At 37.7% G+C, this 17018-nt stretch overlaps 2 protein-coding genes across 6 annotated transcripts in view; one reads left to right on the forward strand and one right to left on the reverse strand.

The window, feature by feature from the left end:
* Window positions 1-13259, forward strand: part of USF3 (upstream transcription factor family member 3) — a 53745-nt gene extending 40486 nt beyond the window's left edge. For both annotated transcript variants that reach the window (XM_039366624.1, XM_039366625.1), the window contains exons 4-6: window positions 876-958; window positions 1450-1546; window positions 2986-13259. In XM_039366624.1, the coding sequence (XP_039222558.1) occupies window positions 876-958; window positions 1450-1546; window positions 2986-9353 (6548 nt within the window). In that variant the 3' untranslated portion in view covers window positions 9354-13259. The remainder of the gene's footprint in view (window positions 1-875; window positions 959-1449; window positions 1547-2985) is intronic.
* SIDT1 (SID1 transmembrane family member 1) overlaps window positions 12494-17018 on the reverse strand; it is a 107058-nt gene continuing 102533 nt past the window's right edge. For 2 of the 4 annotated variants that reach the window (XM_039366628.1, XM_039366629.1), the window contains one exon: window positions 12494-16968. In XM_039366628.1, the coding sequence (XP_039222562.1) occupies window positions 16861-16968 (108 nt within the window). In that variant the 3' untranslated portion in view covers window positions 12494-16860. The remainder of the gene's footprint in view (window positions 16969-17018) is intronic. The other 2 variants (XM_039366630.1, XM_039366631.1) reach the window with 1 other exon arrangement.

Here is a 17018-nt window from a genome sequence, read left to right on the forward strand (position 1 = left end):
TCACCCAGTTTCATCTGCGTTGCTTTAGAAGTGCCTGATAGTAAGTTTGACTTCGGCTGTCTGCAGCTTAGTGACGAGCCATATTGCTATGGCCGGTCTTTCCTCCACTGGTTTGGAGATCTGCCCCGGATCGAGCTGAAGTGCTGCCGCCCTCCCACGATCAAGCGGGGCTCCCCTCCTTGCTCGTCACCCCTACAGGGTGACTTTCGGCCCTTTCCCGGGTCCCCCAGCAGAACGAAATTGAATGCGGAAGACAGAGCTCACCTTCCAGCAGCCGCAGCGGCCACGATGGCAAACCAGAAGTCACCATTTTGCTGCTTATTTCTGATTTTATTTAAGCTCTTAGTATTACATGAAACTTTTGCTGAGGAAAATCACCCAGCGTAATAAAACTTGTCCTTCTGAAAATTCTTAATATTCAAAAAGCAGCTTACAAGTCACTTCCAGAGAAAGTGATTAAGTACAGGAGCAGGCAAACCCAGTGTCTCTTTGAAAGTTCTGAACTGTAGCTTGAACAAAATGATTCTTCCAGCATCCAGAGCTCTAAAACCCACCAGAGATACCTGATTTACAGTCTCATTGCAGGGAGCATCTGTAGGAAGTACTATGGTGGATCCCAGGGCCTCTCCTTATTCTGAAGAGGAATTCAGGAAATTAATTCATTCAAAGTTCCTTTTTCCATTGCATCATCTCCACTCTCATAGACCCATCTTCAATTGACCATGCTTCCCAGTTGGAAGGAACTTTAATATTGGTGGGATCCAGATGATTCTTTTAAGTATGCAAAACCAAAGACTATCGAAACAGGAAAGTGTGATTATGTCTAAGCAAACTGTAATTATAAATGTACATACAGTGTGTTCTGTTTTTTATAGTGGAGAGGCATCGAAAGAAGAAAATCAATGCTGGTATAAACCGAATTGGTGAGCTAATTCCATGTTCCCCTGCACTGAAACAGGCAAGTAGGGTCTTGTGTTAATAGCAGCTGTATATAGCCTTTAGAGTTGATTCTTCTAATACCCCTGTTCAGACAATCAGGACTTGGGCTTAATAAATTAAAATATACTCAAGGTTTAATTGTGAAATGTAATTAAATATAATATCTTATTACAGATAGAGCTTGTTTAGTGACTACAATTGTGACTGGTAGTTCTGTCATTAAGTGGTTATCAATCTTTTTAAAATATATATATATAAACAAAAAAGATTCTGTGGCAGGGATGAAATTGATTATAATTTTGAAATTGTCTAAATCGGTTGCAATAGGTGATAATTTTTTAGAATAAAAAAACTAAGCAAAAGAGCAAAGGAAAAATTTCTGGAAATTTTTTTTGTGAAAGCTTTTAATTATGTAAAGGTTGATAGTAGTGTTAGTTTTATTAGATTAAATATTTTGTTATTTTTTCCTCTAGACATTATAAATCAATTCAAAATCTGTATCCTTTACAGAGTAAGAACATGATTCTTGATCAAGCATACAAATATATATCAGAAATGAAAAAGCAAAATGATGAACTCCTATTGAATGGAGGAAACAATGAACAAGGTAAATAGATTATTCTATGAATGTGGCATGTTATAATCGTTCCTTATTTAACTGGGGCTGCTGCAGAAAGCATTATGAAGCATCACCAAACAAAATGAAGTACTATACTATCTTTCTTCTGTGACTGAATTATTTCAAACTATTTCTACTTCAGGAAGGAAGTACTGTTTCTATAAGGTGGTAAGCTTTCAATTTATAGCACTGATAAATATTCTAAAATATTCTATTGTTACTGTATATCTATGTTTATATTTAATAAAAGTAGTTAGCTAATGTCGCTTTTAACTATTCTCAACATAATATAAAATTGGCACACTTGTTTTTATTGCGTACATGATTTTAAATAAAGTTTCATTTCTTGCTGCTCCTCCTTTACTTTGTAATTATTAAAACTTTCCAGCAAGTTCAACACTTATCTTCCAAACCTTTATGGCTCAAGTTATTATTTTCTTTGAACCAATTAATACTAATAAAGTTACTAATATTTTAATTAAAATATTTGCTCATTTTACTTCTTAATACATCTGCCTTGGTATGTGCTAGGATTGTTGCTTTTTTGAAACAAAAATTTATATGAAAATATCATACAGGTAGTCCTCAACTTACAACAATTCATTTAGTGACCATTTAAAGTTACAACAACACTGAAAATAGTGACTTATGAATTATGACCATTTTTCACATTTATGAGTGTTGCAGCATTCCCATGGTCACATGATTTACATTTGTATGCTTGACAACTGACTCACATTTATAATGGTTGCATTGTCCTAGAGTGATGTGATCTCTTTTGTGACTTTCTGACAAGCAAAGTCAATGGGGAAGCCAGATTCACTTAACAAATGTGGCGAAAAATGGGGCACAGCTCACTTAACAAATTTCTCACTTAGCAACAGAAATTTTGGGCTCAATTGTGGTCGCAAGTTGAGGACTATCTGTAGTTAAAAATAGGAAAGCAAATCTAAGTCTAATTAATAACTGAGAATAAGAATAATTATTTTTAAAATTCATCCCATTGTATTAGCATCTATATTTTCACCCATATTATGTGTCAAGAATAGAATCAATAGTTTCTTTTATTAGAATCTACTGATCCTATTCTTTAGGGTTTATTAGAGCGCTGTAGATTGCCAATGATTATCCTCTAGCATTTATATAACCATTTTTTTCAATAGGAAAGTCCAATATGAATTTGAGTAGTAATAATAAAAACAACAGCAATAGTTCTTTTTAAGAGGGCAGACACACCTGCACTTTTTCACACATTAAATCAGGAATGAGGTACTGGATTAGACAGAATGAATACAATCCCAACTTCACATAGCAGTTTAGGTAATAGTAGGGACAGGGCTTAGCCAAGTGACATCAACCCCTTGATCCACTAGATTTTCCTGCGCTTTTTTCTAATTAGCATTAACTTCTTACAATTTTCTCTGCAGCTGAAGAAATAAAAAAACTCCGGAAGCAATTGGATGAACTCCAGAAAGAAAATGGACGCTACATAGCATTATTGAAAGCCAATGACATTTGCCTTTATGATGATCCTACCATCCATTGGAAAGGGAATCTTAAAAATTCAAATGTTTCTATTGTAATTCCGAATGATCAGATGCAAAAGAAGAAAGAAAATCTGAAAAATACAAATATTTCTGTTGTTATCCCCAATGATCAACTGCAAAAGAATATCATTGTATATTCCAATGGCAGCCAGTTTGGTGGAAGTAACCAGGGGGCATCTGTCCAAGGAATAACTTTCAATATAGGACATAATTTACAGAAACAGACAGCTAATGTTGTTCCTGTCCAGAGGACTTGCAACACTCCTGCAACCATTTCTAGTATTTATTCAACAGCAATCAAATCAGGTATTCAGACTTCAGTTTCATCATTAGTATCAGGCCTACCAAATGCAGACAAAAAAACTCTTGAGCAATCTACCTCTGAGAACAAGCAGGGCACGTCTGTCTGTACGAGTGCTGCCAGTTCTGTGAATACCTCACAGCTAGTAAGACTGCAGAGTGGAAAACAGATTTTATCACAAGATGAGAATGACACCTCCAAATCTAAAAATAATCAAGGGAGTTTGAAGCTGATTGAGAAAGCAAGTGTACTAAGCACCAACCTTTCTTCCAATGTTAGTGTAGATGTGCTTCATTGTCAACAAGCAAATATACCACCAGAAGTGAGTTCAAAACGTAGGTCTCTAGGAAGCTGTGTATCTTCTGCAGCTGACCCAACCTGTGCTGCATCTATTGGTGGAAAGGCATCCACAGAAAAGGTCTTCAAAACCCTAGTTGGTGGAGCTCCAGAAGGAGAAGCCCCAAAGGCTGTGACAGAATTGAATATAGTGCCTGCTACTAGTGTAGAGAAATGGCCTTTTCCCAGTTCTTCAGGTGTTGGCATTCCAGAGTCAAAAAGCATTGGTAATCTTATGAGAATCACTTCAGCTGGAAACACCCAAACCACGTGGACTACATTGCAGCTAGCAGGAAGTACTGTCCAGCCTCTAAATCATACTCCATCCAATATAATGACAGCCCTTCTAAATGAGCCAATTAATGGTGCTAGTATTCTAGCTTCTACTCCAAACAAGATTCTGGCCAGTGCTGATGGTTTAAATAACCCTCTAATTCCAGATGAACACCCAGCTGACCAATTGGTTGTTACCTTGCCTTCCTATCCATCTTTACCTATTCAGCCACTAATTAGTAAGACACAAACTAGAGCGCAAATTACAAGCAGCCTGCTTCCCCTAAATCCAGCCATGCAAGTGATTCAAGTATCTCAGCCAATGACCTCTCCTATCAATACATCACCTATTAATCAGAACATTGTAATTCTCCAGCCTCCTAATGCTAATTCCTGTCCTCCAGTGCTGAGATCTGAACTTCCAAATCAGACCGTTAGTCAACAGATTGTAATAATACAAACTGCTAATCCAAATCCTCTCTCTTTTCTCTCAACACCATCAGTTGTTAAAATGCCTGTGAATGGAACAAATGCTGGCAATCTTATACAAAGTGCCTCTGGCCCTCATATGTTTGGTGGGAAACATCTTGTTCATATTTTACCAAGGCCCTCCTCTTCAACATCATCTTGCCTGACACAAACATTTTCCGTTTCAATGTGTAATCAAAAGCTTCCACAGACCATTTCTTTAAATGGACAGTTGTTTGCATTAAAGCCTATGAAATCCTGTTCTGGAGATTCAGATCAAAACCCTATGCAAATTATTCAGCCTACTACCAGTGAAGATCCAAATACCAACATTGCCCTCAATGCATTTGGTGCTTTAGCTAACCTCAATCAAAGCATATCACAAATGGCTGGCCAAAGCTGTCAACAAGTGTCTGGCAATCAATCTATCAACCCCAAAACTGTGAGTAGCCAAACCACACCAACAACTCCTGCTTTGCTAACAGTGACAATACCTTCCTCTTCAGCTGCTGAGAATTCTAGATTAACCTGTACTTCAACGTCACTAGATATTTCTCCCCCCAAAGTTGCTGGTTTGGATTCAAAGTGGTCTAATAAAAATTCAGGTACTAAGAAAACTTCAGTAGCCAGCAATAACCTTGCATGTCAAGTAGATCTTAACAAAGAATGCAAAAAAAATGATAGAAATGTGGTAACTGCATCTGAACATTCAGGAAGTGACATATTGCTTGAAAATATGCCTGTTGTTTTGCAGTGCTTAGCTGTACCACAGGCAAACTGTAGAATAACACCAAATGCTTCTGATTCTCATCCCAAAGATAGACTGAGAACTGAACAGAACATGGAATCTACCCTGACACCTGACTTGAATACAGCTGGAGTGCCTAGATCATTGTCCCTTGAATCATCCTTATTGGGTCAATTTGAGGTAGTTCCTGGGATTTCCAAAGTCCGTGCTTCTCCACCTCTTCAAATATGTCAATCTCAAGCCAACTTAACAGCAAATTCTAAGTTATCAGAATTGTCCAAATGTATATCCACCAGTCCTTTACTGCCCTCTTCTTCGGATTCTCCCGTGACAATTTCTCAAATTTCTGAGACGTCGGTGTCAAATAGAGAAACAAATGTGGAAAATGTTCCCAGAACAGAGGTCTCAGAGATCTGCAGGATGGAACAAAATTGTTCCATAGTAATGCAAGCCTCAGATTTATTGGAAGAACAGGGCCTAACCAAAATGTTCTCAGAGTTTAATAAAGTAGGAGATGTACAAAAATCCTTTTCAGTCCAAGTAGAGCACCCCAGTTTTTGTATCCAAAGCACGAAATCAAATATTAGCTCAAATGATAATTTGGGAAGGAAACAAGAAGAACTTTTGCTGATAAACGCTGAAGAAGAAAATCTCACACCGTCTAATTCTTGCACCTCCGACCAGGAAGCAATCACTGCTAATAGGCAAGTAGACTCCCCCATGTCAACTAGTTCAGCTAGCAGTTGTGGCTTTTCTGTTGCATCCATGTTGCCAGATACATGTAGGGGAAATGTTTCTAGCAACACTTTGGTGAACACACATAGTACCTGCACATTTTCAGAGCAAACAGATATTGTAGCACTGGCTGCAAGGGCAATTTTTGACCAAGAGACTCTTGCAAAAAATACAGGAACAGTGTCAGGAAGCTCTGTTTCCAAGGGTAGTAAAGTAGCATCTTTAGGAAGAGACCAACCATTCAAAGCCCATCCAATTAAAAACACTAATCAAATGGAAACAGGGCCAAACAATTTCAGTACCCAGAATTCAGTGCAAATAAACATTGAGTTGTCTACAGAGAAAAGTTATTCTATTGGTCTGGAAATGTCTGATACAGCTTTGCAGATTCCTAGTCCACAATCCTCAAGCGCCTCAAGCTTGAGTGTAAATAATCTCATACATCCAACTTGCATCATACAACCTCCAGTAAGCTGCTCAGGTGTACCATCATCTTCTGATCAAACAGCTGTTTCTGTATCTGGGACTCCATCTGTGCCTGCTAATTCATATATGACTCAGTCTCCAGGACATTCTCCAAGGTTGTTGGCAGAGTATCCTTCAGAACAGTTATCTGCTCTTCAGACTAGCACGATGCAAGGTCCACAGATATGTGAACCACATTTAAAGCAGCAAAGACAAGAAAGCCGCAAAGAGTCAACCAAGCGTTCTGTTCAAGATGATCATATGCTTTCTGCATCAAAGAGGCAGAAACATTGCCAGACAGCACCTCTACAACTCGAAGACATGGCTCTGTTGAATCAAACAGCTGATGAGGATCAAAATCAAATCCGTGTGAATCAGATCCCCCCCAACTCTAATCTTGCAGTATCAGTGAGTAGTCAAGGACATACCAATGGCCATAACAGGTTATTTCAAGCCAGCAATTTTGTGTCACCTACTTCAAGGCAAGTTGAAGTTCAGTGTAATTCTCATCCACCGATCTTAGATCAAGCAGGACAACATCTGCAGCCTATCCAACATGCTCTGTCTCAAGGTATGGCTCATCTTCAGGCTAATCAACCATACATAAAACCACAGCAACAGCAGGCTGGACAGCTAAGAGAAAGGCATCAGTTGTATCAACTTCAGCATTATATTTCTCCTGCAGAAAGTTCTATACACTCTCAAGTCCATATTGCCCATCGGCAACGAATATTGCATCAAGAGGCACAGCTGCAGAAAAAGAGAAGCCTCATTCAAGCCACTCAGCCCACCACACTTACTTTACAGCAGAAGCATCATGGAAATGACCAGTCACGGTCAAAGAGTAGCCAGCCACATCCCCATCACTCTCAGATTCAACAGTTGCAGCAGCATTACCCTTCTTCCCAGCCTGAGAAGAATTGTGAGAATCCTGCTTTGAGTAGAACTCATAACCATCCACGGACCCATCCAGGTCAGGATGTTCTGCATCAGCAGTCAGCAGATGTGGGCAGCAGACAACCTGGTTCTGGAGTTCCTTCTGAACATGTCTCAGGACATAGTCAGATGCATAGACTGTTGACCTCTAGGGCTTTGGAGCAGCAGATAGTGTCACAACCTAGTATTGTCACCAGACCAGATGTTCCCTGTCTCCCTCATAGGCAAGAAAGAAACAGAGTTAGTAGTTACTCTGCAGAGGCACTTATTGGGAAGTCTTCATCTAATTCAGAACATAGGCTAGGAGTATCCATGCAGAGCTTCAAAGTTTCAGATCATCTTGAGATGAGAAACTATGCCGATGTATCTAGGAATAAAGAACTAGTAATTCATAATACACAGAGTCGTGTATCTGTAGATCATTCACTTGGATCAGATATTCAAAGGCTCTCTGAGTGTCAGACATTCAAAATGAATGCCATTAATCAACAGACTACAGGTAATTTTGATGTGCAATCTTCAAGAAGTAATGAAATAAGTAACTCTCTCAGGGGTATGCAGACACAGAGTTTTCGACTTGCCCAAAATGCTGGACCACCAATAGACAGACAAAAGAGGTTGTCTTATCAACCAGTTCAAAGCCTTTCAGCAGGAAATCCTCTCCCTCCCCGAAGAGACAATGAGAATACATGCCACCAAGGATTCATGCAAAGTTTACTTATTCCTCATCTTGGAGATCAAGCTAATGGAAACCAAAGACCAATTTCAGATCATCAGAGAAATCCACAGTGTGCCAGTTCCTCAAATGTGGACTATAATTGTGCCCCAGCAAGAGAAATTATTCATATTCGGAGGGAAGGTGATGACCAGAACAGAGAAAGTTGTGATATGTCTCTTGGTACTATTAATGGTAGGAACAATGCTTTAACTATTCCCTTCTCAAGTTCTTCTGGAGATATTCAAGGCCGTAACTCAAGTCCCAATATTTCTATCCAGAAATCTAATTCCATGAGAATAACAGAGAGCCATGGAACAAAAGGTCACATAAATGCCTCAGCTTCTAGCAATGTACATGGAGCTACACGTCCTCTTCACTATGCATCAGTCTCTCGTGGGAATGCTGACCAGGTTCCTCCATCTGTTCGTCAAACCAATTCTTCAGCCAGTGATCGATCGAGACATCCTTTGCAAGATAACGGTGGCTCTAAAATTCGCCCGTCTGAAAGGAATCGTTCTGCAAATCAGAGACATGGGAACGTGTTTGAACCTTCTCTTCCTCAGCTCCCTTTATCCGCTGGTGGAGGAATGATCCTTGGTCGACAGCAGCCTACCCTTGAAAAAAGGGGCAGCATTGTACGATTCATGCCTGAAGGGCCACATGTGTCTCATGACAGCACAGCTGCTGATCAGCACACTTTGTCTCAAAATTTTGGATTTCCTTTTATTCCAGAAAGTGGAATGAATCCCCCAGTAAATGCTAACACATCATTTATTCCACCAGTAACTCAAGCCAACGCTACCCGAACAGCAGCACTGATTCCAGTTGATCCTCAAAATACATTGCCATCTTTCTATCCACCATATTCTCCTGCACATCCCTCCCTGTCTAATGACATTTCAATTCCTTATTTTTCTAACCAAATGTTTTCTAATCCAAGTACAGAGAAGCCAAATGGTGGAGGTTTAAACAATCGATTTGGTTCTATTTTGTCACCCCCCAGACCAGTTGGTTTTGCTCAGCCAAGCTTTCCCCTTTTGACAGATATGCCTCCAATGCATGTGGCCAATTCATCACACTTGTCCAATTTTAATTTGACTTCTTTATTCCCAGAAATAGCTACAGCTCTTCCTTCAGATGGATCAGCAATCTCGCCACTGCTCTCCATAGCAAATACAACTGGTTCTGATTCTTTGAAACAATCATCAAACCGGCCTGCCCATAATATAAGCCATATTCTAGGTCATGACTGCAATTCAGCTGTGTGAAAAGAATGGGAAGGGAATGAATTTTTTTGAATGCCCATTTTTATATATGTAATGCATATATACTTGTATAAATGTGGATTTATCATTTGTAAAAATACCATTTATAACAATCACTCTGAATGGTTTTAATTGCAGGTTATTCTTGGGCCTATACATAAACACTCAGATTGCTAATTTATGCATCTCTAAGTGCAAACTAGTTGTTAAAAGTTTAACCTCTTTCAGCAGCTTATGATAATGTGACACTCTTTACCCTTCTGTCGTTACCATGTCTATGAAAAATGGGACTAGGGAAACAAACTGAAGAATTGCATTTAGAATCCTTGGAAAGTAACATTTTGCACAAGATATATGGAGAAAATTTAAATTGCTTTTAAAAATTGGTATAAACATCTCTATGCTATAAATTCTTCAGTTTCAACTTAATGCCATGCTTAGTTTCTGATGACCTCTATGAAATTGTATGGAAACATTGCTTCATTTTCAAGATTTCTAGTTAGCAGGAATAGTAGTAGTAATATAGTAATTTCTTCCCACTCAGTATAGATTTCATTCTTTTTACCACTGATTAATATACTGTGTGCTTTCTCAGGTATTGGTTTTTCGTTGTTTAAAACCCTCTTAGGAAATTTTCTCCCCCCTCCTCCCCCTTTTTTAACATTTATTATTTCAAATTTCCTCTAGTAATAAGAAACTAGTAATGTTGATATATGAGGCTATAAAAATGAACAGGTGTTATAGTAGTCTGTAGGCAAATTGATTACATACATAGACATACTTTTATCAAGTCAGAGGAATTATGATGAGAGGAAAAAAAGAAGCACATGGTGTTTAGTGGAATGGTAGTCTTGATAGTATAAGATGAGAATGGAAATAGTCACGCACACCCCATAGTTGATTTAGCATTCCAAAACACTTGAGTCAGGGAACGAGGGAATATTTCTGTCAAGATCAAAACATACATTTTAGTACACCACTTTGATTTCTTTAAAACACTATTATTATTTCTATTTGTCTCTCCACACAGCTGATGACAAAAATATAGCATCTACACGTCATTGTCTAACCTATTATTCTGATAAGCTGCTAATTCTTTGTTTCTGTTTCTTTTTATAAGGTCCTGCAAAGCAAGAGTTTCAATCATCTCCTTTGTGAGATAACATACAACTTGATTCTAAAATGGGGATCTTAGTATTTCTTAGACTTTAGCAAAGCACTAAGCTGAAGTAACTGAAAATCTACAGCTCTGTTTTAGGATTAAGCTCTGTCTTAATGTCTTCAGCGTATTAAGAGTGTTCCAGGACATGCTAACTCTTGTGAGGGAAAAAGCCGAGAGAATTCTGAATTGATTAAAAAAACAATAAATACAATACAGTAGGGTGAATATTCATAAACTCAGCTTTCTGGCCATCTAATAGTTGTATCTTACAATCTTACTATATTATTTGGAATGTGAAACCACATGGAGATGACTTTTCTAGAGCAGCTCAATTTGAGGCCATTTGTTTTTGATGGCAGGAAGAAAGTCTTCCTACTATGAGTGGCCAGAAATATTTGCTCTTAAATGTATTCCCCTGTATTTCCAGGGTTTACTGGATTAGAGTTTTTGCAGAACATGCTAACAGATCAAAGAGTTCATACAAAAAGGGCCAGATAGTTTATTGTTTTACTTTCTTTTCCTCCCTTTTATTAGATGGCTATGCAGCTGTTTACAGAAAATAATTTCCTATAATCATATTCCAAGGACTGAAAAAAAACAACAGGTACTCTTCTTAACCAATTTAAATGCATAACAAGTGAATGAAACAGTCGGAAGTGAATTGGACAAAAATATATTGACCAGCAGAGGAAATCAGTTTCTTGAAGAATTTTTCTATGCAATAATGAGTGCTTTTATGATTTCTGAGTACAGTATTAAAAGTTTTTTCTGAAAATGTATTGGAAGAGTCTGATGCACAGATGAAAAGAAAATGCAAGTAAATGGCAGGGTATTTAATTAAATAGGAGAACCCGTATTCCCTTTCATTGAGTCAGTTGTACAACAAAGGAACCCTTGATTGAAGGATATGATATTCTGCATATTGGTTTGTGTAAATTTTTTATGACAAAAAAAGTATTCAGACTTTCACTATGTATTCATATAAACCAATAGCTACTTTCTGAGCATTTATCAGTATTTCTTGTTAGAAATTTTGGTAGATGTCAGTATAGACTATTTCTACTATTTTTCAAGTGTATTTTCATGGGGAAATATATTTTCAATATATCGCTTGCAGTGGTAAAAGTGCTATTGTAAATAAATTACCTTAGTTTTGATTATTAACATATTGTGCTTAGCAAAAGAGCATCAGCTGCCTAATGAGAGTCCATGCACTCTGCAAATCCTATTTTTTTTTTCTTATTTCAGGTAAGAGTGCCCTTTAGTTAAAAAAAAGGGGAATGAAGAATCTTAAACTATTTCAGGATTCTAACTTTAATACAAATTTCCCATTGTATGATCTCATAAATTCTGTGATCTTTATCGCATTGTCTTATTGACACTGATGTGATTTGAAGCTTCTCATATGCTAGAGAAGCACATAAAGCATAGGATGCCAATTTTTAGATGCATGAGGAATTGATCTTTTCTTATTGCTAAGATGTTATAGGGCGCAATAGTGGCTGAACCAGTTGAAAACATGGAAGGTATAGATCACGTGGGATGTATTGTATATAATACCTTAGGGTTTCTGTTGAGTATAGGAAGTCAAACCTTTCTCTTTTAATGGGAACAGATAAAGAAAACTTGCTGTCACACACCACAGTAGCCTACAGGTGTATATCCTACCGTCATACCTTTCTTCTTTTGCTGCTGTCCCTTGTGGCAGTTTCCTTGTGCACCTAGAAGAATTATCTAAACTCCCTCTTGTTTTAAAATTAAGAACTGTATGATGATTGTGCTACATTTTTCAGCAAATTAAGAATGTATGTTGTTGTGCATTCTATAGTATTCTATCCACTACTTAAGGTTCCCCAGAAATTTTCAAGATCTTGAAGATAAACTTGTTAGGAAAGTTTATTATTGTAAATAAGGTGTTTTTTTTATTTTGACATCTTTTTACAAGTTGAATGCATTTGTATGTAAATACCTGCAACATTGATTTTTTAAAAAATTCTCAGATTTTTATTAAATGTAAAATTATATTGATTGTAAACATTGTATAGATATAAACAAAATAGTATTTTATTTTTAAACATGTACAGTTTGTGCACTATCATTTTGTGTTCTGCTTGTGTTTTATAATTCTTCCCCTGCAGGAAAAACAAAAAGCAAAACAAATTATCTTACATTTAAATACCCAAATTTAAGACTGTAATTTTTAAGAAGGTAAACAACTAAAATGTCCAGCAATTCTGTCTGTGGTTTCCCACTAATTTGTTCCAATTTCATTGTCCACCTGCTCAGCCATAGTGAGAAACTCAAAATAGCCAAGCTGATTCTTGGACACAAGATAAAATGTTGTAAATAGTGGGTCAGAGCATCGCTTTGATTGCTATGCAAAGACAGTAGTTTGCTGGTAGTTTTCAGATCTATTGATCAGCAAGTTGTTTAGGGATAGGAAAATGCATTTGGGGCTGCTACGTTTCTAGAAAATGTGACTTGGAGTACAGTGTATTTGTGTTGTGTAATGCTTTGGCTTGATTCCAAAAAGAGACCTAGAACAGTGTTTTTCAAATATGGCAACTTTAAGATCCTAACTGGGAATTCTGGGAGTTGAAGTTTAGACATTTTAAAGTTGTCAGGTTTGAAAAACACTGACCAAAAACATGCTTTAGAAGAGAGATGGTTCCTTTGCTGAAGTGCTATATTAGCATTCTCGCATCCTTTTGGAATCAGATGCAAAGCACCACCCAGACCTCTGGATGGAAAAAAAAAAGTCTCCTTTATTCTTAGATTTCCTTTAAATATACAGCAGGTTTAACCTAGAGACCCTGGAAAAGCAGATGCAGAATTCCAGTGTTTAGTATTTTTTTTTAAAACAAAGTGAAGACAATTGTGCTGTGTCATTACCTGCCAAATAATCATTAGGAGAAAGTCCAAATATAGTTAAAGGTTAACGAACATCTTTAAGTAATTCATATTGATAATACTGAGACATGCTTTAATTTAAATTTAGCAAAGCATGGCACAAATATCTACACAGCATCCTCTGAACATAATTCTGGGATTAAACAATAGGGTAAAAGATTGGATCTTTTCTGTCTTACCCATTAACAGTTATTTTGCACAAGCTTAAATGAATAGCAGATAAGAGATTGTAGATTATCAGAAGATAATTCACCATTTGGCAATAGTGATAGATGATTAGCAAGGTAAATAACATTGTAATACTGGATTACCTGTTGAAGAACCAAACATCTAAGTTAAAAGAAATGTTATAATGCATATGACAGTCTCATGGACAGGAAAAGCATCTTCCAGCTAAGCAAGGAAAGTATGTTTTGTACAAAGAAGTGTACCATCTTCCCTCTGAAAAGGAGACAGGTTGCACTGTTCACATTGTCTAAAGTACTATAGGAAGAAAAGGGATGGTGTCTTCAGTACAAAAATGAGTTACTATCATTTTATGTAGTAAATGCAACAGTTGCAAAATGTTTTATATAAGGATCTCAGCAATATTTCAGTACTGTGTAAGTATTTCTGACTAATCAAGAAGCACAACATAAGTACAATGGAACCTTGGTGCTCATTGTTAATTGGTTCTGGGGGGCATGATATGTACCTAACACGAGTACCAAACAAATTTCTCCCATAAGGCAGGGGTCCCCAACCCCGGTCCATGGACCAGTACTGGGCGGTGACATACCAGCAACCAGTCCGTACAAACAAGGAGAGCCCCATCCACAGGATGCAGGCAGCACACAAAGCCCCGCCCCCTTAGTCTGCAGAAAAACCTCTCTCCTTTTGGTTCCCTGGTGCCCAAAAGGTTGGCGACCTCTGCCATAAGGAATAATATAATGAGTCACAAGGCAACTGACCCTGACATGTTCTAGCTTGTGCATTGAATACCAAACAAACATGAGTACTGGGACAAAAATTTTGTGTCAAAATGCATTGAGTACAAAATTCAATGAGTTTCAAAGCAATTGAATATTAAAGTTCCACTGTAGCCAAAAGGAGAATCATTCCGTGTGCATTTGGTAAATTACAAACTAAGAAACTACAATGCTGGGTATAAACCTTATCCATTATAAGAAAGTGAAGAAAGGCCACAGAGAATCTATGAACACCCCAGCTTGATTAGTCTCAATATAATGCATTATACTGATCTGATCAAGCTGATGTTGAGGACATGATTTTTGCAGTGTTCGGATTTTTCTATATGGGAATTGTTTCAAAGATGCTTCTTTCCAATGTGTACTTGGTGCTTTGTTCTGACTGCTCCACACAGCAAATTTCACTGTGAAGCATCAAATGCTGATCTTATCTTGTAGCTCAGAAGACAGGAATCTTGTTCCTTGGCACAGAATCCAAATCATCATCCAGGGTAAGCAGGCCCTAGAGCAAGAATGTATCACAGGCAGATCAAGAGATTTGTATATGGTTTTTTTCTTGGTACAAAATGGAAGAATAGGCAGAAATGACTTATCAGTTTTGTAGTCAGGATAGTTCTGACATCTTCCTCCTAGAAATCTGAATAGTAGTTGTTTTTCCCCCTGCACATAATACTTATTTTAAGATTTGGTGAAACAAATACCATATTGTAAGATGTCATTATGTATTTTACAGCAAACTGATAGGGCAGTGATGGCGAACCTACAATAGTGCCCATACTGCAACCCAAAACCCACTTATTTACTGCAGAGTGCCAGGGCTGCATCAGTATTGTGGTGCCCTCGGGGGGGGCATGGCCCACTGGGTGGGCATGGCTGCAGTGGTCACTGGGTGAACATGGCCAGGGCCAGGACAGCGGGGGCCAGTCCCTCGCCATCTCCGGGGCATCCCAGGGGGCCAATTCTGCTTGCTCGGTCACTTCCTGACCTGTCACTTCCAAACACCATGTGCTCGCTACTCTGGCGAACTCTGCTGGGGAAATGGCGCACATGCCCATAGAGAGGGCTCAGAGTGCTGCCTCTGGCACACATGCCATAGTTTCACCACTACTGTGATAGGGCCAAGAATCATGTGTAGTGATACAATGCAAATACCATAATAACTTTTATGTTTTGTATTGTACACTGCCCAGAGGTGCTCCATGAGGGAGATGGGTGGTCTCCAAATTTAATATATCAATAAAATTATAGTACTTGCATTCTGATGTCTAATGCAAACATGTAATTCATAGCAATTAATGTGACGAGTTCAATAGTGTTTTGTCATTTTCCCTTCCCTGGTGGACATCCTTGTTACTTCAGTTCTGTAAAGAATCTGAGATACAATCTGGTCGAACTGGTGACAAAGGGAACATTATTTATACTGTGCTCAGATTTTCTCATGTGGGAGTTGTTTAAATCAGTAACCTTTAAATATAGCCCAAATATGTTCTGGAAATGCTCCTTCCAAGGATATTTCTCCAAGCCAAGAATAACAACAGCAACAACAAAAAGCAAGCTGGCTAAATAGGAGAGAGAGATGGGATCTTTTCAAACCATCAGAAGCATCCTCTGGCTTCTAAAATTAACACATTTTAGGCAAGACAGCCATGCTGGCCCAAGAAAGAGGCTGGATACATTAGTACACTGTGTATTGGGCATTTGTTTGGATGGGGGAGTTTGAATACATCTTTGGGCAATTGTTTCCATCCTGGTACATGGTTATCAAGAGCCAAATGAACTATTTCCATCAGATTAGGGTATTGAGCTGTCCCAGCTGTTAATCCAACTACTGATGCTTTGCAATAAGATTTTTTTCTATTTTGATCATTTTTGTTAGATCCAGGTTATTTCTCCATGCCTTTCCTTCTTAACACAGGCTTAAATGAAATATAACAGGAAGTTGTTTGTGTCTGACTCAAATAGTATGTTATTTTTAGATAGGCCTACAGGGTTGTTGTTGTTTTTTTGCTCAAATTATTTTTAAAAGAAAACCATATTTTCTCCAGCAAAAGACCCCTGTTTTGCTGGTTGGATTTTCTAGTAGTTGTAATAGTATTTTAATTTAGCTCACACAATACCTAAGTACTATGCAATCAAATAATAAAATATTACAACATACATAATATTAACAAAATTATCTAAAACATACTTAGAGATAGCATTCAACATAATTTAAAACATTCCAGGTACTATCCAGAAAATATTGGTTCTTCCCTTTCCAATTTAATAAAGATAATTAAAAAGAAATACCAGCCCTTTCTTAAAATTGGAAACTCATTTCTTTAGAATGATCTAAATAATTGTTTCTATGACTTAAGGCCTGGATGAGTTTGTAAAACCTGGCCCAGTGTGTTTTGAAAATAACCGGGACTTGATTCTGGCCCTAAAATGAACAGGTCTGAATAATAAGCTGTTTCCTTAAGTGATCTGTTTAAGCTTGCTGAATGAATGGACATATACTTACAACACCCTCATGATCTATTGAGCCAAGCACATTCCAGCAAAGAAGATAGTACCATTGAGACTGGTAACTCTGTTGCTAAAAGATGTAGTCATAAAAAGAAAAATCACGTGATTGTACTTGACTTA

The sequence above is a fragment of the Crotalus tigris genome, unplaced genomic scaffold, assembly GCF_016545835.1.
Source record: "Crotalus tigris isolate CLP2741 ecotype Arizona unplaced genomic scaffold, ASM1654583v1 scf7180000020347.5012614909:4044961, whole genome shotgun sequence".
Lineage (NCBI taxonomy): Eukaryota > Metazoa > Chordata > Lepidosauria > Squamata > Viperidae > Crotalus > Crotalus tigris.